Source organism: Lipophrys pholis, assembly GCF_963383615.2.
Source record: "Lipophrys pholis genome assembly, chromosome: 4".
NCBI classification, from domain to species: domain Eukaryota; kingdom Metazoa; phylum Chordata; class Actinopteri; order Blenniiformes; family Blenniidae; genus Lipophrys; species Lipophrys pholis.
The window spans coordinates 14,392,945-14,420,583 of record NC_137637.1 but is presented as its reverse complement, the minus strand read 5'-3'; the positions used below and the strand labels follow the sequence as shown (position 1 = coordinate 14,420,583).

Below are 27,639 nucleotides of genomic sequence, written 5' to 3'. Positions count from 1 at the left end.
CACGTGCACTTTCCAAGAGGTGAGCGGAAAACACATCAAGTCACAGTTCTTCCAGGCAACCACACGGGGGCGCCACGAGACCGTGGCTGAGATTTTTTTCCCTCTCCAGTACACGGTGTGCCCTTTCACAAACAACGCCCTGAGCACTTCGACACATTGGCCCACAGCAAAATATGCCTCCCCCTGTGTACGTAAAGCTGCATGATTACCCACTAAAATCAATATAATTCTCTTTGGAGCTCTTGAAAACTTCCCCGACGTCACCACGTTTCCGTCATCGGGCCAGTGGCGCAATGGATAACGCGTCTGACTACGGATCAGAAGATTCTAGGTTCGACTCCTGGCTGGCTCGAAAATTTTTCGCATTTTAATGCACGTTTCGATTTTTGCTATTTTTCATAAACAGAGCATTTAAATATTTTTTGGAATGTGAAAAACTTTGTCAGCTGTGCTTATGGAATAAGTGGATTTAATGCATCTCAGTCCCGTCTGGACTTGCTGTTTATCACCAATATAGAGAAGTTGCGTAGCCAGACATTTGTACTTGCTCTATCTTCAGTGACGGTGCCGGAGAATTTATGGATTTCTAGTTGATATTTAGCCAAAGTGATAGAGATGAAAGGTTTACAAGCCTGCCACTTAAACACACCACCGAATGTAAACTTTAACACAAGTGTGTCACTGAAGGGGCCTCAAAAGCAGTAGTAAGCAAAATACACAAAGCAGATTTTCATTTCAGCCTCACACAAAAAACACCACTAACTCATGCTGCCAGTCACCAAAACCTCCACTGAGAGAAAAAGATTTGGTTAAATGGATATAATGACATATTAGTAAACACTGCATCCAGATAACAAGGAGTCAGAATTCGGATTTCAACCACAAAAACGCAATAATCATGCACTTACCATTTGATGTCATAATAAAATGATACGTCGGTTGTTGTGGTTGCATCAATGATATTTGCCTTTTTTTTTTTTTTTTTTTGCAAAAAGCGCTCGATGTTTTATGACCATAAGTGAGTCAAGCAGTCACCAAGAAAAGTGTGCTCTTAATAACAGGAAGTGTTAAGTTCAAAGGTTAATGCGTCAGCTGCACCAATTGGCTGAATCAGATTACACTGAGGCGCTTATTAGTAATAAAATAAATACATGAATACAAGTTTTATTTGTGTATTTATTAATTAACCAGACAAGAAATTATAATGTTCACACCTAAAAAAAAAATTAATAAAGCACTTTAAAAAATATATATATATATATATTTTTTTTTTTTTTTTTTTTTGGGGGTGCTATGGCTACCCTATGATATCAAGTAAAAACTGCACAAGCAGGCTGTCGTGATCTGAGCCTTATGGGGTAAAGCAATGTTCTGTAATCAAAGGAACTGTATGAAAACAGCTTTATTTACACTTGATGGTATCAACCGTATAGCTTGCATTTGGCATTTGAGAAACAGGCGGGCCTTCCTGATTAATCGACACATTTCAACCCGTAGCTACATTGAACAGATGAAATTGTGTGATTTTCATTTCTTTTGAAGGAAATAAAACAATCTGCAGCTATTTCTTGATCCATGGCTCTATCACAAGATTGGCCATAAAACTATGCATGCGAGCTTGCTCACATTTGTTGGCAGACGAAGCGACACCTGCGTGAGCACACACTGGTGGTTCAGGAGGAAGAGGTGGGGGTGGCAGAACTGTGCCACTGGTGTTTTTAAGCAGCGATTTTGCAGCTTTCCCTTTATGCAGCAGCTTGGCCTTCTCTGCAGGGTTCTTCTCTTTGACAGTGTCCCGGGGTTTTGGCGCTGATCGCAGTGGAGGAAGTGGGGAAGCACCTTTGAGCGCAAAGCCCTCAACAAGTAGATGGACTCTTACATATTGAGGAACGTCTACCGCAGCCTAGAGATGAAGAGTAACATCTGATGTTGCGTATCCCTCATAACATTCAAGTCTTTTAAGTGCACACAAGAACTTGGGAAATGTTTCCTCCAACCTGCTTGAATATTAGCTGAAAGTCGCCCGTGTTTGCAGCGCGGTCAACTCTTCGATCCAAAACAACTCGTAACGTGTCCTCCTGCACGGCCGCACAGAGACGAGCCGTCACAGAGGTTGAGGGGGCCATGGTGGGGCTTGCGTTGATTTCTATTAACCATGGATGCAAATCACGACCTGAGAAACAAGGCAGCAAATGTCTAACTAATGAGGCTTTCATAATAAAACTACATGAAAAATACTTGAAAGTGAAGGGAAAATGTAGTTTTACAGCTTTGGGCCCTGCTTACACGACGTTTCAAGTGGAAATGTTTTGTTTTTGCGTTTCCATTTCAGAAAAGTTTGGTGTTTAACTCAGCATTTTGAAAACAACGTCAATTTACATGTAACGGCAGAAACCCACCAGTGGTTGCTGTTAGTTGTTTATATAATGAAACCACACACACACACACATGTGTGCAGAGAACAACACTCTATAAACAACCTAAATCACAACAAGAGTTTTGCATTTTTACTTGAAAACGTTCAGACAACAGGGCCCTGTTTTGAAATCGGTGTGGGCTGAAGCAGTACGAGAAACAAATAGTTTAGTATTGTGGTATAATTTGAGGCCACATTACCAAGCATGAAATCAGCACCATACAGCTCAAATGTGTTTTTACGCGAGTCCATCAGATCCTGTGCCGTTTGTAGCGCATGGATCACAGCCTTCTTCATTCCTGGGACTGCCACAGTCTCCCACTGAGATTCCCGGCCTCCAGTGGATAGAAATGCCCTGAACTCCTTGTCTGACCACATGTTGTTGGTGGGAATGCACTGATGTCGCTGTTGAGAGGGTGTCAAGTGCTTCTGGATTGAGTTATTACACAAGTGTACGGAACTGAAAGAACAAAATGAGCCATTCAAAAAGTTGGTCCCTCTCCTTCATTTCAAACTTTCTGTTACTGTATTGGTTCGCATACGTTGATGGAGGCATATTGAGTTCCGGTCAAAGTCTGAGATATCCATAACCTTCACTTGTTCCTTTGGCACGATATTGTGATTAAAGCAATCTAAATATCCACTCATATTCTTTACATGCATCATCAAACCATCCTTGAAACTGGGTGATATTGGATTTACAGCTACTGCCATTCTTTGTCATTTGTATTTTCACTTTCACATTTTGACAGACTGTTTGCTTTACTGGCAAGGACATAGAATTGTCTATTGAAGTGGCCCAATCACAGCCACCTTAAATATGAATCTGACAACATGGAATTCTTTGATTTTCTTTTCCTATTTCTGACTTTTTGTTCCTATTTAGTAGAATAGAAGAGAAGTACATTATTAATTTCAGGGGGGAATCCTTAAATGCCATGAGGAAATTCCTAAAAATTTCTAATATGTCCTCATTCAAAACTTTCACATGATATTCTTACTCTTGAGATGATTCTTGCGCTCTGCTCTCAACGATAAAGTTCATATTTTCAGATGCAGCTTTTCATTTTCAATTTGATTTTAAGTTCTCCGTGGCTGAAAACTGCAAGCACGCAGAAATCCACACACGGCAAAACGAAACAGCAATTCACATCATGCGCATATATAAAATGACATCTTCCAACTAAATCGGTGAGTTGCCTGTTTCATTCTGGTTCACATCTCCACCTACATGTCTTTAATAACGTCACCAGCTTACCTGTGCATTGTATCGAGGGAATAAGGCTGTGTGGAAAAGCGCAAGTAGCACTTTTTATAGAACCACACAGTCAGAGGGCTCCAGTCGGTGACCAGAAACCACTGGCGCACGTCAAACTTGGTGCCGTGGATCAGGAAGGGGCGCTCCAAGTACTTCTGTACCACCCACTTTCTTTCATTGATCAGGGTCGGATCACCGTCCACCAGCTTGAGGATCTGATCAAGACGCCTGGCACATTTGATGCCTCAAAAAAACAGGTGAAAGAGATGAGGCATGATTTGCTCCAACGTTACGTAAACTGTCTGATTAAATGTCACTCCATAATACCTCTGCCTCGAGACTTAGCTCCCGGTTTGATGATCCAGATGTTGTGGATGCCGTCTATCTCCAGCTGTGGACTGACTGCCTTCATCCTCTGGAGCATGGCCTTGCAGCAGCTCGCGAGGAAATCCCTGGTCTCAATCTCTGCTCCCGCACTGAGCGAGGATGCAAAGAAAATCTACTTTGACGAGATTCCATGGAGCGGTTTAATCAGCCAGGAACATATACAGCTCAATGAAACACAATCTGGTGTCCACTCACTGAACAACGAGGTAGTAAGTGTCAATGAACTCTGCCCACTCCCCCTGTGAAAGCGTTGGTGGTGTTTCAGAGCTCATGTCAATGTCATTATGCTCAAAGCTTTCCAGGAACTCTTGACATACTTTGAGCGCTCGGTTGATTATTTGAGAAAGGTCCAGTGGTCCAGATTGCATTTTGTTGTGTTGCCGCCGACCTGAATTAAGACACAGAAAATCGTAGCTCTTTTGACAGACGACACGGAGCTGGTAGAGTCATGAGTGAAATGGTCATACGTTTAATATTGTAACTCGGTGCCTCTCCCTGAACACCTCGGTCCTTCTCCACAATGTACTTCAGAAGACTGATGCACGCGGTCCTCCTGTAGTCCTCTACGTGAGAAAAACAGAGACACGAGAGTCTGTGTGAGTAAATAAATAGAGCAACACCAGGGCATTCCAGTTAAGTCTGCCAGTGTTTGTAGTCGGACCTCACCAATGAAAGCATTCCTCTCATCCTGCACTCCGAGCCTGTAGCAGCGGGGGAAGAAGGTGTCTGGGTTGGCTGAATCAAACCAGTGTAGGTTCCTCAGGTTCATACACAGCCCCACCTGATGGAGAGGTGATGGTGAGTTTGACAGAGCGCACTCTAGAGGCATCTTTTTCTTTAAAAAGGAATATACCTTTGTGGTGAAACTGCCTGCATTTTCAAAGTGATTCGCGATCTGGTCTTTGTGTAAGTTGTGAAAGTTGATGGCGTTTCTTCGGTTTGTCCAGTAGAAATAAACAATTTTATTGCGCACCAGGTGAGACTGAGAGAAGTGCTGAAACTGGAGATCAATTACTTCAGCTTAAAATTAACCAACATTCTTAAACCTTTATTTATTTATTTTTCTTTTACCATGAGATCATGTTGTCTCTGTGGATCTGGTAGTTTCTCAGCATCTTTTGAGCCGTCTGGGAATGAAAGCCATTGTTGATAAACTGATATGATTCAGAAAAAAAAAATATCTATCTGAATGTTCATAAATATGATTTCACACCTCCAACTCACCGTCTTCCAGATCGCTGCCATCGGCTTGATTTGCGTTAGCTCTGCTCTCGTTTCTCTTACACTGGTGCACCTTGTGCTTGGAGCTGTGCGCACACTGTTCAACCCAACCTCGAGCCCTCAGTGCCGCCCTGATGACAGGGTAAGGGCCCTGGACACAGAATATTTTATGCCTCTGACAGAAAAATAAAAGGGGGAAAAAAAATACATAAATGCAAATTAAACATTTGATGATCAATTTATTTTATTGGAGACATCAATATCCTTAAATGTTAGCTGACCTTTACAGCTTTGTCTGCAAAGACCCGGGCTGCCCTCAGGCTATCTGGATCAAGAAGAGGTAGGCGGTCTAAACTGCGGCTAACTTTGACCTGAGAACGTGCGGCTGATACACATAATCATGTTTCCATCATTACAGAGGAGAGGACAGATGACCTCAAATTCATGTTCTCAGAGAATTACTTCCATACAACATTAACTTCCATCACGTCTTACACACACCGGCACGAAGACATACCAATAAGAAGCACTTACCACAGATGCCTTTCAAAACTGTAACTTTATGAAGCATGTGTTTGGCTTCATCTGTGTCACACTGTGTGAGCGCAGTTCTGACCTTTTCATCCTTGAATCATTCAGTTTCTACTGCACTAGCACTATCATCAGGACTAGTACAGACAAGCATGACCAATTACTAGAACACAAAGGCGTCAAAGAAGCTAAAAACCATGTGATTAGACACTGAAAGGTCAAGTCATTAAAATTTAAGACATGGCTTTTGCAGTCACACTCAAGTGTGACCTCATGATTAATTCAGCATCAGTGATCTATGATCTGCTATAATTGCAAGGGCCAGGAGGTGACGAGGTATGAAGTCATACACCCGTGGCCTATTGCTTTTCAGTATACTGTCAACAGTAGGAAAAAACACAATAACTGAATCGGTCAATTGAAGACATCAAGCAATGAAATAACAATGTTTGATGAATGGTTTTTGAAGGTGCTTCTCACCTTATTAAATATAAGCCTGAGGTTCTAACGATGAAATTGTTTATTCAATTTATGGAGAAGAAAATACATCTGAGTGCTTTTTCAATAAAATTGTCATGGCCTTTGAGAAATGAGATACTACAGATAATGGGACGTTCCCAATATATCAATATGAAAACCTGAAAGCATGTGTCTTATTAATCTAATATGCAAAACTATACATTCACAAAATTATAAAATTCCCCAGACTAGGAACAATGGTGATTATCTGGGGGGGGTTTTGTGTTTCTTACTAACCATTGGCTGAACACCGTGGACAAACTCCCTTTGTGGTTTGATGTTTCTCCTGGCCCTCCTGAGCAGACACTCCATACTCCATACTAAGGTCAGCTGTTGTGCGGATGCATGTTACCATGCTTCATGACTTGGCGGGATATAAACTGTTGAGGAGGACACAGGATGGCATTTGGGAGGCATGAATATTTACAGTGTAAAGCTGTACAAGTACAAAAATGCCTCATTTACAATACTGTAAACAGTTCTTGGCATCGTGCATACTTGGCAACAGGTCATAAAGCTCTTTTTCCAAGTGAAGCAGACTATAAAGTGGGTCAAGTTGCTTTGCAGGAGAAGGAGAATTGGCTGCACCTGACAGGTTTGTATCGAACACCCCAGGGAGGGTGAGATCCTTCAGTTACCTCTTGAACAGAAAAAAAAAAAGCAGAAAAGCTAATAACAAATATGCTTACTTGAAATAAATTAAATCAATGGATGGGCAACACATACTTGTATATATGACATTACTAAATCAAGTTTTGATTTGTCAACTAGCAATTGTCCAAAGAATAATACAGCCTTGCTGCAGATCACAGTACAGACTTATCATACCACAACTTGAACAACTACTTGAATTTAATGTAGGAAGACAAAAGACAATATAATATAAAATACAAAGAGAGCAGCTTAGAGTTTGTCCCTCTCACCTGACCGAGATCCTCAGGTGTGCTCAGCGCAGGTTCAGTTTCACTGCAGGACTGCACCCTGTTTAGTGTTGCCAATGGAAACAGTTGTAGGCCGCTTAGAGATATAAATAAAGTTAAATGTCATTGTGGACACAAATCACACACCCATTATTCTTATTCTTATTCTTATTCTTATTCTCATTGTTATTCTTATTCTCATTCTCATTGTTATGCTTATTCTCATTGTTATTCTTATTCTCATTGTTCTTCTTCTTCTCATTGTTATTCTTCCTCTTCTTATTATTATTATTAGTATTAGCATTATTATTATCATTATTATTATTATCAAACACACTATCCTGAATAAACCCTCCATTGGAAGTCTTTTTTTTTTTTACTTAATTAGCACAAAACACAATAAGCTTAGTTTATTCATTCAATTCAACTCACCAAAGTTCAGCTAGTTTTTAGTCAGTGATATAATCTAAAGTGCTATTTTTCCACGATATTTGTTTTCAGTTAGCTCTGAAACTTTTTTCTCAATAAACTTTATTGCACTTAGCGATATTACAAAAAATTTGCAATATCAGTTGAATTAAAAAAAAAAGAGAGATTAAAAGAAATAGAAAAAAAGAAAAAACTAAAACAAATAAACAAACAAAATTAAGCCCAGGGGGGACTATTAACTATGTCAACATCCTGAACATACTACACGCAGACACAGTTTCAATTGCTTTTTGGAATAATGGATTGAGTGGATGTACTGCCAGAACTTGCCGAAAAAGGCAATGAAGCAGGATTTCCTATCGGTAGATTTGTTAGCTATGAAACTGCATAAAGATTAATGCCTTCGGCCGCCATTTTGGCTCCGTCACACGACTGGAGAGGGCGTTGTTACGTCACGCGGGAGCTGCCCAGGCAAACTCCTGAGCCTCTTGAGCCTGAGTGTCACACACTGAAAAGAACAACACACAACTTCAACAACGTCACAGCCTCAACAGCACAACTGCGCAGCATATCCACATCCTCATCACCGGAAAACCGGTAAGCAAAAGACGTATTCTGGAGAAATGTTTCAGTGTTCTGAAGCTAGAACGCTAACACTGTGGCTGTGTTTGTTTGTTTGTTAGTTGACTCTGTCTCGTGACGGTAAACGTTCCGTTTGAGGCCGCCGACATGTGCGGGAGGACTGCGTGCACTCTCGCCCCGGACGAGGTGAGCCGAGCCTGCGCCTACAAGAGCAGAGGCGGGCAGCGGAGGCGACCCCGGTGGAGGGACGGCGACGCGGACAAATACCAACCGTCGTACAACAAGAGTCCCCAGTCCACGAGTCCCGTGCTGGTGTCCCAGAGGCATTTTAACAAGGTAGACCCAGGTTTACAGAGAGACGTGAAGAAGGCTGCTCACTCAGTGAAACTAGTTTCTCTGTGAGAGTGGATCCACTGAAGGCAGCAACGAGACACTACTTTAAAGGTGTTTGCTTTAACAAACTGTGCTGCTGCTCATGTCATGTTGACAACATTGTTAAGCTTCCGTCTTAGAAACAGCGTGATTGGTTCGAATCCTATCAATGACTCTTTTTTTAATTCAGATTTTTTTTTCCGATCTGCTATCTCCAAGCCTCAACATTTTTACGAGATCAGTGCCTTTATGGTTTTTATAATGTGGCACCCACTTTACTTTGGAATTCAGTGGCATCACTGGACCTGATATAAAATCTTGCCCCACCAAGTATTTACATCTAAAAACTCCACTTTATGTTGTCCACCACTCAGGAGGCTCCTGGGGATGAGTGTGTACTGGCCTCCATGCGGTGGGGTCTGGTCCCGGCTTGGTTCAGAGACAACAACCCAAACAAGATGCAGTACAGCACCAACAACTGTCGCAGTGAGAACATATTGGAGAAGAAGACCTACAAGGTGAGGGAGGCGATTATGGTTTGCTCTGTCCTGCTTCTCTCTCCAAGTTGTTTACATTCGATCCCTATGTCCTCCCCCGAAGGATCCCTTGGTGAAGGGACAGCGTTGTGTCATCCTGGCTGACGGTTTTTATGAGTGGCAGAAAACGGGTAAAGACAAGCAGCCCTTCTTCATCTACTTCCCTCAGACACCAAGTGGGGACAAAAACAAGGATCAGGATGAGCCTGCGACCTCATGTGGCAATGGGGAGGACTCGGAGGCAGCATGCTCTCCAGGGGAAGGGTCCCCTGTTTTGACTGAGGTTTGCATTAGGTTTTCTACATGGTTGATCGAGCCTTGTGTACTTCCTCCCTCTGAGTCAGAAGTAGAGATGGTGCAGCTGTGGCGGAAATTACAGGAGCTGTAAATTTCCTGTTTAAACGTATTCTAAAATACAAAACTTGTGCTTTAGTTTCAGAACAATCTAAAACATTGCAATAATAATCTGTCGTGTGTGTTGAGCAGGGAGAAGAAGCAGCAGAAGAGTGGACCGGATGGAAGCTGCTGACTATGGCCGGGTTGTTTGACCGCTGGACACCACCAGATGGTGGAGAGCCCCTTTACACATACAGCGTGATCACCGTGAATGCTTCCCCAAATCTGCAAAACATCCACCACAGGTTGGAGTCACTCATCAGGAGACAAGCTTTTTTTAAATATTGTATATATATTATATATGTACTTATGTATGTGAATTTTTTTTTGGTTTTTTAGGATGCCGGCGATATTGGATGGAGACGAAGAAGTGAGGCGATGGCTCAATTTTGGCGAGGTGAAGTGTCTGGATGCTTTAAAACTGCTCGAGTCAAAAAACAGCTTGACCTTTCACCCCGTGTCTCCAATGGTCAACAATTCCCGCAACAACTCCCCAGAGTGCCTACAGCCAGTGGATCCTAACAGCAAAAAGGTAATTTAACAGTCATTGCACATTTAAATGAGATATTTTCATATTACCAATCTGACTCTTTTTTTTTTTTTTTCCTTCTATAGGAGCCTAAACCCACAGCAAGCAGCAAGATGATGATGAGCTGGCTGGAGAACAGCGGAAAGCGGAAGGCGACTGAGGGCACAGATGAGCCAAGCAGAGACTCTGCAGAGAATTCGCTCAAATCCACGGGACTTCAGCAGTGGCTGCAAGGAGCCAGTAAGAAGCCAAGAACAAAGTGAACTGAAAACCGGCAACATTACAACCATTTAGGCTTTCTTCAATCTCAATTGTAAACAAGGAAGGTGTTCAGTTATTCCTTGTCCTGACAAGTAAATATTGTAAATAAATGTGCTATAGTCTGATACTGTTGTCACAATTCTATAAATAAAGGCGCTAACACAAAATGCTTTATTCAAGAATTTTTATTACCCTTATTACTTGAAACAGACATTTTTGAAACAATGTAGATGCTATGCATTTATCATATTAATAATATAATAATGATGAATGCCAATACTTCCCCCTCCCACATTTTTTTTGTCTTTTTTTTTTAAATCTGTTACAGTATGTATGCTATTTTGTAACCTATAATGCAATTCAAACTTTCATAATACGAACAGAGTTAAAGATCTGATCGGTTAAAAAGAAATGTCAAGCACTTAATTCATTTGCCAACAAGAGCAGCTGGATATGGAGATTTACAACACAACCTTTTTTCCTTTCCCACACCATGATTGAGGCTTGCAAATATACGAAGTCTTCCAATAGTCGACAGTAAAAAGAATTGTACCAGCTAACAGTATTCTGTTGATATTCATCTCCCCCGGACTACCTGGTATATTGACACGATGCGTTGGTTTGTTCATTCTCATATCAAGATCAATGGACTATAAGACGAACCTTCATTTTCCCCTTTAGAGGAACAGCACTTGCATTAAGGAGGCGAGTCTGTACAGTCTCCATGTCCTCCACCCGAGCCACAATCACATTTATTGTTGCTCTGAAGTGACACGTCTCAACAAGTCTTCAGCTAAGGATGACAGCAAAGTGCAAAAAAAATGAAAAACAAAAATCTGTACACATTTTCTCTGATGGATTTGTCACTGTACTGGATTCATCGGCAAAAACCAAGAATCAGCCGGCAGCATTTAGATGTGATCCATACATGCACTTTCACACACACAAACCCCGTTCAAACATTAGAAATTACTTGTATGAGGTAAATTGAATTGGGAGTAACAAGTGGTTGTTTTTTTTTGTTTGTTTAGAGTTTAACTAATTTAAGCCACAACACAAATGAGTAAAATGTAGGGTGCAGTGTTTCCTCCACTCACGGAGCGGTGGTGGGCTGAAAAAGTACAAAAACAACCACCACTGCTGCTGAAACTTTGATTGGGGGGAAAAAAAAGGTTTGCCTAAATTAAATCAATAACCACAAACACATGTATAGAAGTAATGCTTCAATTACCATCAACAGTATCCAAATGAAAGCAGTGTTAGAACCAATACTGGGAGAAAACGCAGCGACACACATGAAACTGAGAACAAAATGAGCCCAAACCACCACCGCCATGACGAAGAATGAGGGGAAACACTGGGAAGTAACAAGCATCGTACACGTAAATGCCATAATGTTTCCTTAAGGTGTTCTTTGGGCTAAGAGACTCGTATTGTAATAGAAAATGTGTTTTTTTCTGTATACATAAACATGGTGAGTGCAGCATGTCTGTATGAGTGTGTAGTTGTATACCCTATGAGTGGGATGCTGCTTGTATGTTGGGCATCAGGGAATAACACAGTGGGCCATAGGTAGGGGGAAATATAGACAAGGCAAGACAGGGTGGTGAGGGCAACGGCAGCCCCCATGAAGATGTACAGAGTCCTCAGCAGCTGCAGGTTTCTGCTGATGGCTTGGCACGTTCGTTCCTGTCCAGCTTTATTGGTTCAGGGAACTCGTTGTACACGTCCACTTCAGTCTCCTGGAATCACATGACAATACTTGGAGTGAGTATCAGACGCGACGCGGTCGTACTTACACCACCTCTCGTCAGTGGGACTTGCTGTCGGACTGTCACCTGTTTAAGAGCGTTGCGTGCAATAGTCTGAAAGGCCTGCTCCACGTTGATTGCCTCCTTTGCGCTGGTTTCAAAGTATGGGATGTTGTTCTTGCTCTGACACCAGGCCTGTGCTCGCTTGGTGGTCACCTGAAATATGGACAAGTGCACATTAGCACTGAACAATTCCAGCAGCATTAATTGAAAAATATTTTTGAAACTGTCTGTTCGGCCCACCTGTCTGTTCTCCAGGTCGATCTTGTTGCCCAGCACCACAAAGGGGAAGTTCTCAGGATCTCGTGGACTGGCTTGGATCAAGAACTCGTCCCTCCAGCTGTCGAGGGTCTTGAAGGTGTTGGGTGCGGTCACATCAAAAACCAGGACGCAGCAGTCTGCGCCACGATAGAACGCCACGCCCAAAGACTGGAACCTCTCCTGACCTGCTGTGTCCCAAATCTGACAGACAGAGGGGAAGAAATGCTCAAGACAATGTGATCATTGTCAACCAAGACATTTAATGCTTTGTTGTTAGAGATGTCTGTGTTGATGCAGCATACAAATTAGAAGTCATGGGCACAAACCATATGAATATCACTTTTAGTATTGCAGATAGTGTTTTTACCAAGTGATTGACTATGTGCTACTTTCTGGTACAGACGTCCCCTTAAATCTGAAATACAGTCAACTGAAAGATGATCATATTAATATACTGCTCTCTGCTGCAAAGGAGAGTAAACAGCATGTTGCCACTTCAACACTTATGGATGACGTGTCCTGATTGCCAATATAACAATCGGGGCCTGTCCTCACGAGAATGCCATTTCACATAAACGCACAGTTTTTGCCAAATTATCCACATGGCGTGGTGTTTTAGGAGCCCGAAAATGTTTATGTTTTTAAGCACTTCATCATCTGTCCTTTCGGATGACATCGCATATTGTTTTCTCGCATGCATGTGTGTGCGGTTTCATTACAAACACGAACAGCACCCACTAGTGGCCCTACAAGAAAACTACATCACTTTCAGCGTGTCTGTCGTTTCTTTGTAAATGGCCAGTGATTTCAAAACATTCACGTTGAACGCAAAACGTTTCTGGAATGAAAACGCAAAAACGATGCATTTTCACTTTAAATGTACTCGTGGAAACGGCCCCTGAAAATGGTCTTTCTCTTTATATAAAAACACCTTACGTGCCCTTCCACGTATGTGACTGTTACCTCAATTTCATTGTGTTCGGGTGAAATTCTTGCGGGCCTCGATTAGTAAAATACCTGCATTGTAACCAGTCTGTCATCCACCATGACTTCTTTCGTCAGGAAATCAGCGCCTATTGTGGCTTTGTACTGGTTGCTGAACTTCTTATTCACATACTGGTTCATCAGTGACGTCTTCCCAACTCTTCAAAAGAAAGATCACAGGACAAATTACACGTAAGCAAGAATGCCAATGTCACTCCGTCTTTTTGACTGAACTATCACTCTGATTTCTTTTGTACTGTGTGCGCTGGGACAGCTCAGCATAGCTTACCCAGAGTCTCCGAGGATGATGACTTTGAGTAGTACTTTCTTCCTTGACGTCATTGTGCCACAGCTGTAAAGGCAGAGACAAAAGACCATGAAAAGATGGCCTCCAACGGCAGGCAAACATTCACTGGGATCGCACTCATGATAACCCTTTCTATATCGGTCCAGAGATCTCACAGAAAGCTAAAATCATTTATGTGCATCTTAAAGTACTCTCCAGTGAAAGAACGAGATCAATTGTAATGCCTTCCGTACTTTGCTTTCGCTTTATACTACAAACAACATATGTCAACAATGTTCTCTATTATATTGTTCCATAAAGTATCTAATACTATTCTTTACACAATCAATTCAAGAATAATTTGAACAATGTAATGTTGGGGTTTTTGACCCAAGCAGACATCTGCTATTTATGTTACATCTTCTTTGTTCATTCCAACTGTATATTGCAGATTGTATGATCTGATAAACAACTGACAAACCATTCAATAGAATAAACTACATTGTTTCAATCCCAAAAGCCCATTGCAGTGCATTCATAATGTGGCCTTATTTGAACTGCCAATAATCTGAACACATTCCCCATTCCTCCAGAACAAACTGAAACAAACCCTGATTTGTGTCGATCATTTCGAAACCAAAAGAGATCGAGAATGATCACAGTGGATTTAATTTTACTGTGATAAGGGTGTTTATCTTTTTCTGCAGAATGTCATAAAAATGTGAACATTGTCTATCAGTCCCATCAAAAAGATGCCACACCAACTAAGTGTGTAGTTTTGTAATGGCCAACATTATACAAATAAAAGGGATTCCATTAATCATCATGGCACAAATCATGAAGCCCCGTTGAAGCCAGAATCAGAAGGCATGAGCTGCAACAAGTCAAATGATTACGTGATTATCCTGACGTGATGTTGAAAGTCCAACATCTAAATTAAATCACCATGTATTGTACTTTTTTTTTCAGCGAAAGCTTTTTGTTTACTGAACACGGAGATAAACAAGATTCAGGAGATTTTACCGACCAAGGAAACTGTATTATAAGTCTCAGTGACGCTCAGCTCTTACTCCTCATATGCAAAGTGCATTACAGATCTGGATACTCTGTATGTTCATACAAATAAAACAATACAGAAATGGTTTATTTATTTTGCACAGTCTTAACACACCACCAGATATTTCTGACTTTGGCCGAGTGTGCAGTGCAATAATAACCTCCTCATACAGCTGGAACGTTCAAAGTCCACACTGTGTCACCAGTGGCCTTTAAATCATCATTCCCATCAGGTTTGAAGACTGACACAGCGCTCTCCTGAAATAAGTTACACGGCCCAACCTCTCCCATCGATTAATCTAAGGTATTGATCAGGTAAGAAAGCTTCACGCAAGCCTAGCAGAGAGCTAATCGGAGCGGCTCTCATAATCTGTACCCCATGACACGGTGTCAGGGACTGATCACATGGTTTTAAAACACACGACTAACGGAACCATGACTTGGCAAGCATGATTAGCACAGTGAGCTGTGCTCTCGACCCCCACTGGAGAGACACACAACCGAGCATCAACACGTCACTTTGTAAATACTTCATAAAGTCAAACTTTATGGAATGAGTACATTTAGACCTTCCGGAAATACAGTTTGTAGATGGATTAGCAGGGGACCATAAATGATAAATGTATCGCTGAGAAAATGCAGGACACTAAAGAGCACCGTCGTTAATTACAAACTAACTTCAGGACGTGCAAAGCAAGACGTTTTGGGTTTTTTTTGGGACCACAAGTGAACCAATTAGACACCAAACCAGTGACACTTCTTATTTTCAGCTAATATTTCGTTAGCAAGTGAAGGCTTACCAACTAGACGTGAGACTTCGATGATGGCAGCCCCACTATTTAATACGTACATTTTTAAAACTAATGTCACCACCGACCCACCTGGACGACGATCCTTCGGGGGTCGAAAAATGAAAAGTGGACTTTTCTTCTGGCTCGGTCAGCTACCGCGCAGGCTAGCTCACAAGCTAACAGCTCCTCCAAATGTCTGCCTTCACAAAACAACGCGTCGACAGCTCAGTTCGCCGGGACGGCCAGCCTGTCTGCTCGCGCTTCTAATCGAAATCAATACTGCCACTGCCGACGAGTAAAGTGGTCTGCTGTGGTGGGTCTGTTTCGCTCAGCTCCCGTTGACGCTCGCTTTTCCTGTCGAGCTAAAGTGTTAGCAGCCGAGCTCCGCTCACTTCCTCCAAAACAAGCTCCGTCCGCGAGGACTGACGTCACGCGCTGGACACGCCTTGACGCACAAAACCCGAGAAGGATCAAAACAACACACACAAACACACTCACGCACGCGCGCGCACACACACACACACACACACACACACACACACACACACACACACACAGATAATCTTACATGTAAATAAAGTGTTTCTCCCAGTTGATGCACCGCAGTGATTTCCTACGAATGACTTTCTCAGTACAGCTAAGATCGTCACGTTACCATATCTTCAGATTCCAGCCTCCATGGATACGTTTCCCAGGGAAACTGTGTAAGTTCAGAACATGTTCACGATTTCAGAGCAAAGCTTTTTCGCATCAAGCTAATGTAAGCATTGGTGGTTCAGTGGTAGAATTCTCGCCTGCCACGCGGGAGGCCCGGGTTCGATTCCCGGCCAATGCAACAAAGTTTTTTGTGCTGAGCCTTAACTCTGTCATATTGTGAAATTTGTTGACAACACAGCAGTAGTGGGACAATCATTAACAAAGATGAACATCGGGAGAGTTGATGCACTCTGCATTAACCTTGAAACAAGCTGAGGAGATGATTGTGGATTTCACCAAGGGGCTTTCCTTCCTCATGAAGCTGAGGCTCATTGTTCATGGAGGCCTGTTCTACGAACCCTGATCGACACATCCAGGATCTTTCTCTGTTTCCTGATCACTGTTACTACGAAGCAGGTTATCAACTCGCTGGTTCAACCCAGATCTAACTGTGTGCGTTCATATGAAAGGGGCGGAGTTTGCAGCGCTTGACCAATCACACACATGGAGAAATCCCTAGGCAGCACCATGTTCCTTTCATGAATAATTTGTATTATTCTGAAGTTTTGATCTAACAACTTCCATCATATTTTCAGAATTTGCAGAACCACTGACCTCCATTCAAAACTCTGCCTGTAGTCTTTATACTGCATGCATTTGTTCGTACATATAAAATGTTTAAACACATTGAAAGTGTGAACCCCCCACACACACTTCTAAGGCTTTTACACAAGATTACCTGATCCCAAATGTCCAGATACAACTTCTGTACAGTATCCATAACGAATGTAAAGCAATCACAAGAATATGTGATACATGTAGGTAAGACGCAGTGTGCCACTGTTTTTGAGTTCATCATTGTACCTGTTAAAAGAAAGCTACACTATATTTTTTTTTTGCTCACCAGCAATTGAGGGTTAGGGTACCCTAACCTTAAAAATGGAAATGATGACCAGGAAGATGCAATTGATGTCAGCCAGACTTCTGTGTTGTCCGTCATCTTGTTGCACTTCCTCTAATATGCGGTTTTACAAAATAAAGGAAAATAATGAGTTGTTGTATGCCATTGCACTCCACAGGACCAAATCAGAAAAAAAAAAGTCTAATGCTACAGCAGGCTGATAAATTTCTTCATATGATGAATACAACCAACATTAGTACCTGGTTCAAAAAGCATGCATTTCAGGTTAGTTGGTGACTCTAAATTGAATGTATGTGTGAATGTGAGATTGACCTGTTGAGGTTGTATTCTGTGTTCATCTAAAGGCTGATGGGATCAACTCCAGGGATCTTTGACTGTAATCTTTAATTAGAATGTTCAGAGGTCCAGTTTGACAACATTTCTTGATGCAAAGGTCCGGAAGATCCGAATTTCTAACCATTTATATTTTATGTGAATGTAAATGTTTGATTTTCACTGTCAACACTTCTTTCTTTGGAGAGTGTCATCTGCACACCCTTTTCCCTCAACTTCCTCTGTCTCATTTGTTTTTTCTCTTCTTTAGTCTGACGTTTTCTATCACTTTGTTTGTTTTTAACTGCCTCCGTCTGTCAAAGTTCTGCTATTGAAATTCACAGATTTGAATGGCTGTGAGATTTCACGTGTGACCGCTTAACTCACATGCAACTGGTTTGTGTGTTTCCTCATCCACTAAACTATCACCGTAAAGACTATAAAAGCCGTGCCGACTCAAATAGAAGCGCACGGTCTGGTTTACTATTGTCTTAAACACGATAATAGCTGCACCACATGAAAAAGAAGCACTCTATCAGTAACCTTCTGTTTGGGCTGGAGGTAGGGCCGGGTCCAGATGGGACAGTGTCTGGGTCCGGACCCTGACCGCGGTTTGTGGTCTGCCATTTGGTGATGCCTGGTATAGAGGATTTAATATCAAACTGCTGGGTATAATGATGACTTACTTTTGTCATTCAGAATTGTGGACATTTCATTGAGAACACCAGAAGAGGGATGAGCAGCTCAAAAACACAAGACTAATCTAAAAATATATAAATACACAACGCAAACTGCAAACTGGGCCTGGTATGTGAATAGAACAAGAAGTTTGAAATCCCATCGCCAATACGACAATGAAAAGTGAGCACTGATGCTAACAAAATGCATCATAAAAGATTTACCCATGTCTGCCGAAACCCGGGATCGAACCAGGGACCTTTAGATCTTCAGTCTAACGCTCTCCCAACTGAGCTATTTCGGCATCCACACGTTGCCATGGCTACACCAAACAATTTATAATGTAAGTTCGTAAGGATGACTTCTGGATACATGCAAGATTCATTGATGTTTGTACAGTCAAGGTGAAACGTTTAAAAATAATTTTACGGAACAATTATTCACGTCTGAATTATAGTTTTGGATCGCTTCCGGTGCAGAGCGCGCTAGCGTGCGTCATGACGTCATCACGCATGACTGAATGAAGCGTCATCGTTTCTGTCGTAAAGCGGCGCGGCGGCCTTTTCCTTCGTTGCTCCACATCTCCGCCTGTCACACCGCTCCAAGTCCGGCATCTGAACCCCGATTTCCTTCTCGAACAATGACCAGGGAAGCACCGCTGATAGCCGCTTGCCTGCTCCTGGCAGCGGCTTTCAGCTCCGGGGTTTCAGCGAACGGCTTAGTGAACGAGGATGTGAAGAGGACTGTGGACCTGAGCACTCATCTGGCCAAGATCACAGCGGAGATCGTGTTGTCCAACCAGGGACACTCTGCCGTGCACAGCTTTGTGTTAGCGGTGGAGGCTGACCTGGTCCCGCACCTGGCCTACATCGGAGCTTCGGTGAGGCTAATAACTATGAATGAAACCACCGCACTTACCTCCTATGTGTAGCCGGTGTTTCGGATTAAGTGGTTTCCCTGCTGACTGGTGACCGACTTCCTTTTTCGTCCGTTGTTGCTGCAGATGTTTAAATACCCGAAAGAAATCCGTAGCGGTCCTGGCGAGCATAACCGCATTTCCAATAAAGTTTCGCAGTTTCGTACCTTTTGTGAGTCTTATTTTAACATCTGTTGTTAATAGCAGTGACGACGGACACTGAAGGAAGTCGGTCACCACGGGGTAACCAGTTTATCCGAAACACCGGCGAGTTAGCTTTAGCTTTTTAGCTTCCCTATTGTAAGCCACGGACTCCTTGACTTTGCAATCCAGCAGCTCATATGCGTTTACTTTATGTAGTAATGCAGTAGATGTTAACGATGAGTCGCAGCATAGCGTTAGTGTGATTCTTTGTGCCCGAAAGGCATGCAGAGGTTCTCGCCGTGAATTGTGCGAGTCTGCAGGCAACAAGGCGAGCGCTGCAACCTCGGGGAGTCAGTTAGTCAATGACCACCACAAACTGCACGTTCCCGAGTGTAGGGGGCTTGCATTATCACACAAAACAACCTGCGATATGTGCATAGATTCAGTATTTGTAATGGAAGTGTTTAAGAGGATGTGAACTTCCGCAGGAGTCCACGCTCTGTCAGCGGTTGAATGACACGTATGCGCTGGGCAGCTCACTTCCGTGTATGGCTGCGCACGAGCCAGCCCCTGTCCATAATGAATGAAGCGAGAAAGAAAATGCCGTTTTTGACACAATGATCCCTCACACACCCTTATTTCAAAACTGATCTCCAAGATTATTAATCGTTCACACTTGAACATTTTTTTCCCCCCTAATAGGTGAAGTCAGATGAGGAGGATGATGGCTCACTGGAACTGGAGCAGACAACAGTACAGGGCCAAAGGTAAGAAATTGCTCTCATGCACTTACGAATTCATCCAAATGTAAACACAGTGATGTGATCTAGTTTTTCTGTTCAAGTTATCTGCATATTTCTTCTGCCCATATTGACTTAAAAGTAAACATCAGCATCAGGCCAAAATAAGTATTTTAGCCTGTGTGTCAGGCTGATAAGGAATTGAAATGCTTAAGGCATGATAGAAATTAAACTAGGCCAGATTAAGCTATATATACACAACATGCTTCACATGAGTACATGTAATACAGGACGCTGTCAGAAATAAAATGTGTATTTGTTCAACTTTGCTCAAAATATGTTAGAAACCTTGACAAAACTATTAATTTCATTATGTGTAATAATAATGTTTTTTGTCAAACAATAAGAATTAATGTGTTGCCAGTCAAAATTGTTAATTCTAAGTTAATACCAATTACTAAATCATACAGCTTAATGTCTTGATTGTAATATTTCTGCTGAAAATGTTCTGTTTCTGACATACAAGAAAGCGGTTGTTATTAAAGTATCACAAATCAGCCGTTGAAAGTGAGCGATAACTAGTTGAAAACAATCTTGAGATTTATTTCAACCCAGTGCTTTTTTGTATTATGGTTTAAAGAGCTTTGTTGACAGTTTTTCATGTATGTTTCCATTTCTAATGCAAGTTCATTAAAACCTTTCACTCATCCTTTAGGAAATCCACAAATAAAGTCGTACTATGGGATGTTGAACGGCGTTCTGTGAGACGTAGATGTTTTCCTGAAGTAGCATTAACAGTATTGTCCATAATGAGTCGCTAACCCGTCCATCTTTTTCTGTCATTCTCTCTGTTAAAGTGGGGAGTTTTACAAGGTGAAGCTGCCCTCCAGTTTGGCGGCAGGTGCTCAGCTGAAAGCGAAGGTGGAGATGACATTCAGCCACGTGCTGAGGCCCTTTCCCACACAGATCACGCAGGCTGAGCGCCAGCTGGTGGTCTTCCAGGGCAACCATTACTTGTACTCCCCTTATCCCACACGCAGCCAGACAACGCGTGTGCGCCTGGCCTCCAAGACCGTTGAGAGCTACACCAAGCTGGGCAACCCAAGCAAGGCTGACGAGATAATCGAGTACGGGCCTTTTCGTGATGTTGCCCCATTCAGCGAGGTACGGCTAAGGATCAACTTTTCAAAAACCTGAAGCGAAGCCGCAAAACGGCTGATAATCGATTTGCCTGTTCCCGCTTTTCAGGACACCATGAAGATCCATTACGAAAACAACACACCCTTCCTCACCATCAGCAGCATCACTCGCACCATCGAGGTGTCTCACTGGGGCAACATTGCTGTGGAAGAAACCATCGACTTGAGGCACACTGGAGCCGTACTCAAAGGCCCATTTTCACGCTATGATTACCAGCGCCAGTCTGACAGCGGCATCTCGTCGGTCAAGTCCTTCAAGGTTTGTCACTCAAGGCATGAACAAGTTTCTTCTCACCTGTTTTCTCTTTTTACCCGATTAATATAATTGTATTGTCTTTCTTGTCCACTAGACTATTCTTCCTGCGTCGGCCCAAGACGTTTACTACAGAGATGAGATCGGCAACATCTCCACCTCCCATCTGCAGGTTCTGGATGATTCGGTAGAGGTGGAGGTCAGGCCACGGTTTCCCTTGTTTGGTGGCTGGAAGACGCACTACATCATTGGCTACAATCTGCCAAGCTACGAGTATCTTCATACCCTGGGTGAGACTATTTCTCGAAGTCGGTTAGAGAATATTTGCCTGTTTGAGAGCAGATGAAGCCAGAGCCAATCCATCCTTACTTGCTAATATGTTGTATCATTTCATCTTGTAGGTGACCAATACGCACTGAAAATGCGACTAGTAGACCATGTGTATGATGACCAAGTCATCGACTTGTTGACTGTAAAAATCATCCTGCCAGAGGGAGCCAGGTAAGTTCTGCCACACAAACACACATCAACAGTGCATCAAGGCAAAAAGCAACAGCTGAAATAATTGCGCCTCCTCGCGTCTTCTTTCATATCAGAAACATCCACCTGGACATGCCTTACAAAATCGACCGCCTGCCAAACCAGCTGCACTACACGTATCTGGATACTTTTGGACGGCCAGTGCTGGTTGCCACCAAGAACAACCTGGTGGAGCACCACATTCAGGATGTTGTGGTAAGATGAACTGCAGAGTGGATGGATGCGTTGGAGGATACACATGTGTAGTGCAATGTGCGGAGTTCTTGTAAAAGTTGCAGGACATTTAATGTTTCAGCTGGAAATACGTTTTTGGACATTCACAAAATGCTCACAACAACATATACTGTTTTCAGTGTGAATATGTAAGGGGAAAAAAATCTTTTCTTTTTTTTTACTTTACATATTAATGATTTCTTCTTTTTCAATACCTTAACCTGGACACCGGTACATATAATCTGTTCAACACCTTGTGTTGTAAGAGAGCTGATCTGTCTGATGATCCTGTCTTTAGACCGTCTTTGAGCAATTAAAGGTGTAATTGTACTTGTACTACTTAACATGACATTTTTTAGACCCTTCTTTATTCATTTACCCAGCATATCTACAAATATTTAAGTTTTCCTCAGCAATTCTGTGCAGTTTAAATCTGGTTTAATTAATCAGTTGTCAGAAATGTCAATGAACTTGATTCATGTTTTGCAGGTTCATTACAACTTCAATAAGATCCTGATGCTACAGGAGCCGCTCTTGGTTGTCGGAGCTTTCTACATTCTCTTCTTCACTGTTATCATCTATGTACGTCTGGACTTTGCCATCACAAAGGTACAGCAACAATTTGGTGTTCCCTACTTAGCACCTGTAACATTTCTCATCTTGCTCAACTATTGAACATCAGTACATTCACACTCTGATGCAGCACAATGTGATGAGCAATGGAAATCACACAGAGTATCCTGATAGTCGGTGATCAAACCCTGGACTCTTCATACTCGGGTGTTGCTTGTTTTGAAGCTAGACGCTCCAAAATGTTATGGAGTAAGATGGAAAGATACACTTTATTGATCCAGAATGGAAAATTGAAAGATAAAGCTGGAATTCTCCAGATGTAGCCTATGTCTGTAGCATTTTTACTGGAAGCATGTGAATGGCAACTCGGTATCTGTGGTTGATCTGATTAAAATCATGTCAAGTTAACACTTTCTATCTGATTAGGAAGTCGGAAGTCCCTATTTCCGGTGGCCCAGAACGACTAACAGCACAAACGCAAAAAAAAAAAAAGCCACAATACAAGAGCATTTGTTGCTTATGCTGTTGCAATGTGCCTTTGACCCTACTGGGCCACCGTACCTATTCGATTTAATTTCCAATGGGATTGGATGAGGTGGTTTGACACTGTCTGAGCTGATCAGAATCAATGTTAAAGGAATGTAGCCGCTTCCCACTGCAGGAGCTTTAAACAAATGTCCTCCAAGTAACCTCAACACATGATGCTTCACGTGCGTCGGTCAGAATAAAAAAAAAGCAGTTACAAAACGCACTTGGTGGATACAGGGGACGACGTTGCTCTAAAACATGTGGTCTCTTCCCAATGAGACTGAGCGAGGAGAATGTTTCTTTAGCGTTGTCATGTCAGAATAAACTGATAAAGCTGGATGTTAGAATGACATGCGCATCTCACAGATGTGCAAAGCATTATGTGATTGATCCACCGTCTCATTCGGATATTATTAGTATAAATCGACACATCAATCTGATCACTTTGCTCAGTGATCATGTGAACAGAACAATCTGATCTCTTAATCAGAAATGTCAGGTTGACTGAAAGTGACTTGTGTAAAAACTGGTAATGTTGTCCCACTTATCCCTAACATTAAATACAAACTAGCAATAATATTGTAAATTCCACACAGAAAGATAATGAGTCAGAAACTCAAAACACTCAAACAATAATAGATGTCCTTGTATGTGCTGATGCTTGGACCGTTAATATTTTAATTTGAAGGCAAAACACATATTTGAATATGCAGCATCTCTGATGGCCTTTCTTGATGCTATTCAACAGAATGGAACAAGATACCAATAGAATAGAATATTAAAACCTCAAATAAGAATGAAATATTCATATTTACAAAGCAAATGGTTGGTAAATACATACACAGTGATGGGCTTGACAGTAAAAACTATTTACAAAGAAGTGATCAGCTGTTCCCTGTAAATAAGCCGGCCAGACTTCAAACGTAAAACAGGCAGCGTCTACAAACGGTAGGCCACCTGCCGCACGTTTCCGTTCCAAACATGATCTTATGGTCTTACCTTGTCTTACTAATGAAGTTCATCTTTTGATGCTTCCGGTTAAAATCCATTGAATCAGCACTTCCTGCTGCGATTGAATGTCCAGCTTACAGAATAGTTTGATCTTGGGTATCGAACCCTCCATCGTGTAAAACTCGTATATCGTAAACGCGTAGATAGCGCGCAGCATTCTTCCTCTGTAGCAGTGGCACAAGAGTCTCTGGACTCACGAGCGCCCCCTAACATGAGGCAAACGAACTGCGCGTCTCACCTGCTGCTTCTTTACGGCTGCCGTGGATAAACACTGAACATTCAATACACCAAAGAATGAATGTGCAAATTAACTGCTTTATAAATAAACAATCCAAATTTTGTTAGGTGAATGGAAGATTTATTTATGGTTCAAAACATTGAATAACATTTATTTATATATATATGATTCTTTTCATGATGACAGATGAGGCTCTGCCTCCAATGACAGCACGTCACTGATTTATAGCGGCCAATTAACTTGAAATGCATGCTTTTGTACTGTGGGATGAATGTAAGCACACTGACGGGGGTGCTAACCACTACGCCATTATGTGGCCCTCCTTTTAAAATAACTGTTAAATTGTGAATTATCTTCTGTTGAAACATTTGACCACGTGATTTAGGTCTGTGTTTTGCTGTCCCTGCACAGGGCCTGCATTTGTGTTTTCTGTCAGGATCAAAATTTAAATGTGCAACAGTTTTTTTCAGACTAGACTTCAAAACCAAGTTCAGATCAAATCGGGGAGTTGGCTCACAGACGTGAGCGCTTCTATTCGTCCAGTTGTAACCCCCCCCCCCCCCCCCCCCCCCCCCCGCCTGTTTCCTCTACAGGACCCCGCGGCCGAGGTGCGGATGAAGGTGGCCTCCATCACGGAGCAGGTGCTCACTCTGGTCAACAAACGTCTGGGTCTGTACCGCCACATGGACGAGGTGGTCAACCGCTACAAGCAGTCCCGTGACACGGGGGCGCTGAACAGTGGGCGGAAGACCCTGGAAGCGGACCACCGCACGCTCACCAATGAGATCAGCTCCCTGCAGGCCCGCCTGAAGGCGGAGGGCTCCGACCTGGCTGATAAGGTGAGCGGTTACAATTGGAAAGCGGTTAAATGAAGTGACTGGACAGCGATATTCATGGACCCCCCCCCCCCACCCGGTGTGTGTGTGTTCAGGTGGGAGAGGTGCAGAAGCTGGACGGTCAGGTCAAGGAGCTGGTGTGCCGCTCGTGCCAGGAGGCCGAGCGGCTCGTGGCGGGTAAAGTGAAGAAGGAGGCGTACATCGAGAGCGAGAAGACGCTGACCGGCAAGAGGCAGGAGCTGGTGGGCCGCATCGACAGTCTGCTGGACGCCCTCTAAACTCTCTCTCACTCACACACGCTTCAACACAAACCTAATATTTGTATGAGAATCAAACAAAATGTGACACATGCTTAGGTTTTTGTTTTTTTTGTTTTGTTTTTTGAATCATTTTTGAAACCAGACATGGACTATCAACATCTTGTTCTACAGTAGTGCTGGTTTATCCAAAGACTGGTGTCTTTGTGCCTTGTGATAAACTCGAGGTGTCAGCGTGTTCGGCTCCACAGCAGCTACATCACAACGTCTGTTCCTCTGTCCTTCAACTTCGCCACACTGTGCTCTGACTTGGCCCTTCCTGTTCAAATTGGAACTGTTTTCCATTTTCTTCTCAATGAAATGTTGGTATGGTTGAGGGACAGTGTTTTTCTTTTTCTTTTTTTTTCTTTTTTTTTTTAAAGAAAGTAACCCAAGGGCCCAAAATGTTTTGGTCGCATGTCTTCGCTCACATATGTAAGATAATGGTCTCTTTTGCACTTGGAACTTCTTTTCATTTTCTAATTGCCCCCCGACTGACATTTATATATGAACACAAGTGAAGCTCTGATAATGTGTCATCTAAATACTTGTTTTGATGCTCCTTGGTCATGTTTTCTACATTTTGTAAGTTTTTGGTTTGTTTTCTTTTTCCTGGTTAAATGGCGTTTGATTGTGAGATTAAAGACTAAAAGAGATTAGAGTGTAAGTGGGAAAAGACATGGAAGTTGGGAAATTTGGAAAAGAAAAAAAATATGGGCAATGAAATGGAGAGCAGTCATGTTTGAAATAAAAATTTGAAAAAGTCGTGTTTATTCACTTTCATCTTTCATACTGGGCCAGCCACGTCATAATGGGTGAGAAGTGCCTGAACACCATTGGAACAATTCCATTTTTGAACAAATTTTTTGAAACTAAAACTGGTGTTGAGAGACGAGCTGTAAGTTCTGCTCAATGTTATTATATCTTCACAAGAAGATGTGGAAAGGAAGTTGCCTAATTCTGTCATATTCCTGTGTTTCTCTGCATGTCTGATATTGTAATCCAAACTTTAGCACCCATCTTGATATTTGACATACTCTTACATGTCTTGGTAAAAAATGCCACCTTCTGCATCAGTCTTCATCTTTGTACTACGAGCGGATATTTTTTACAGGCTGTTGATGGTTAACTTTACATACCAACAAACAAAAAACATTGTAGAACGTAGACTTTAAAGTGGCTCCATTCGAAATGAAGGGAGAGCTGTTGTACAGTGTGTGCTTATTCAGATTGACCTCTTTATAGACTTTTCTATAGAAGTCCCAACCAGAGAAAAAGAGACTTAGAATCAAACCAGGGTTCCGCTCTTTCGGAGACTGGTAACCACTGGACCACCATGCAGTTATTTCACGGTCTATGGGCAGTACACAGTTTTCATCAAAAGAGGGCGTGCTTGTTTCAGTAACAAGAAATGAACCATCTTGGACTTTGTTTGTTTTTTATAAAGAAAATCTGCATCACTACACTTCTTATTCTCTTTAACTTTAAATACTCTGAATCAGATAAAAACTAAATGTCATCCCAATGTCCCTGAATTATATCCAGACCCGTTTACACAGTGACTGGCAGCAATTTGAAAAGTGTGTGTGTGTGGGGGGGGGGATTCCCAGCACATTGTTGTAGTCCTGGTTTCAGAGTAACCCCTCCTATCAGGAGCAGAGCCGCCGACCTGCCTCCATCTCAGTCTGAGCGCAGGACAAACACAGGGGTCAGTCTGAGGTCAGCACTTTCCCTGCAAGGTCACCAGGGGTCCCGGCAGGTCATTTCCTGCTCCATAATAACACTCCAGTTCCCCTCACAATGATGGCGTTGGCATATTGTATGTGCCATACAATAATCATTCTGAAAATACACAGCGGGGAGAAGGCAAAGACAATGTCTGTTAGCGCCGATGCTCGGTGCCGGTGAAAGGCCACACAAAGGCGACTTTTGTTGTGTGTTTGTGCTCGAGCGGAGATTTGGAGGAGAGTCGGGGAGCGGCGAAGTCTCACAGCGCAG

At 42.5% G+C, this 27,639-nt stretch overlaps 4 protein-coding genes across 4 annotated transcripts; 2 read left to right on the top strand and 2 right to left on the bottom strand.

Moving 5' to 3' along the window:
- Positions 1-1,561: 1,561 nt before the first annotated feature.
- LOC308108993 (tubulin monoglycylase TTLL3-like) lies at positions 1,562-7,276 on the bottom strand (the record flags this gene model as incomplete). The annotated part of the gene is made up of 14 exons (XM_080462324.1): positions 7,256-7,276; positions 6,921-6,972; positions 6,570-6,712; positions 5,286-5,457; positions 5,133-5,188; positions 4,915-5,061; positions 4,728-4,842; positions 4,529-4,624; positions 4,257-4,449; positions 4,002-4,150; positions 3,675-3,918; positions 2,617-2,876; positions 1,998-2,173; positions 1,562-1,903 (listed from the first exon to the last, which is right to left on the bottom strand). The coding sequence occupies exons 3-14, from the start codon at positions 6,642-6,644 to the stop codon at positions 1,562-1,564; spliced, it is 2,025 nt and encodes a 674-aa protein (XP_080318450.1). The 5' UTR covers positions 6,645-6,712; positions 6,921-6,972; positions 7,256-7,276.
- Positions 7,277-7,950: 674 nt separating this feature from the next.
- On the top strand, positions 7,951-10,534 carry hmces (5-hydroxymethylcytosine binding, ES cell specific). Its single transcript, XM_080461830.1, has 7 exons — positions 7,951-8,278; positions 8,365-8,599; positions 9,010-9,153; positions 9,236-9,454; positions 9,658-9,812; positions 9,907-10,099; positions 10,183-10,534. The coding sequence occupies exons 2-7, from the start codon at positions 8,411-8,413 to the stop codon at positions 10,357-10,359; spliced, it is 1,077 nt and encodes a 358-aa protein (XP_080317956.1). The 5' UTR covers positions 7,951-8,278; positions 8,365-8,410; the 3' UTR covers positions 10,360-10,534.
- A 102-nt stretch (positions 10,535-10,636) lies between these two features.
- Positions 10,637-15,987, bottom strand: LOC308108684 (ras-related protein rab7). The gene is made up of 6 exons (XM_080461832.1): positions 15,637-15,987; positions 13,703-13,765; positions 13,447-13,573; positions 12,412-12,630; positions 12,196-12,324; positions 10,637-12,099 (listed from the first exon to the last, which is right to left on the bottom strand). The coding sequence occupies exons 2-6, from the start codon at positions 13,753-13,755 to the stop codon at positions 12,004-12,006; spliced, it is 624 nt and encodes a 207-aa protein (XP_080317958.1). The 5' UTR covers positions 13,756-13,765; positions 15,637-15,987; the 3' UTR covers positions 10,637-12,003.
- Positions 15,988-18,631: 2,644 nt separating this feature from the next.
- On the top strand, positions 18,632-26,712 carry rpn1 (ribophorin I). Its single transcript, XM_080461829.1, has 10 exons — positions 18,632-19,034; positions 19,917-19,981; positions 20,812-21,118; positions 21,203-21,412; positions 21,504-21,696; positions 21,808-21,907; positions 22,003-22,141; positions 22,649-22,768; positions 25,103-25,348; positions 25,441-26,712. Exons 1-10 carry the CDS (start codon positions 18,675-18,677, stop codon positions 25,621-25,623), a joined length of 1,923 nt encoding a protein of 640 aa, XP_080317955.1. The 5' UTR covers positions 18,632-18,674; the 3' UTR covers positions 25,624-26,712.
- Positions 26,713-27,639: the final 927 nt, after the last annotated feature.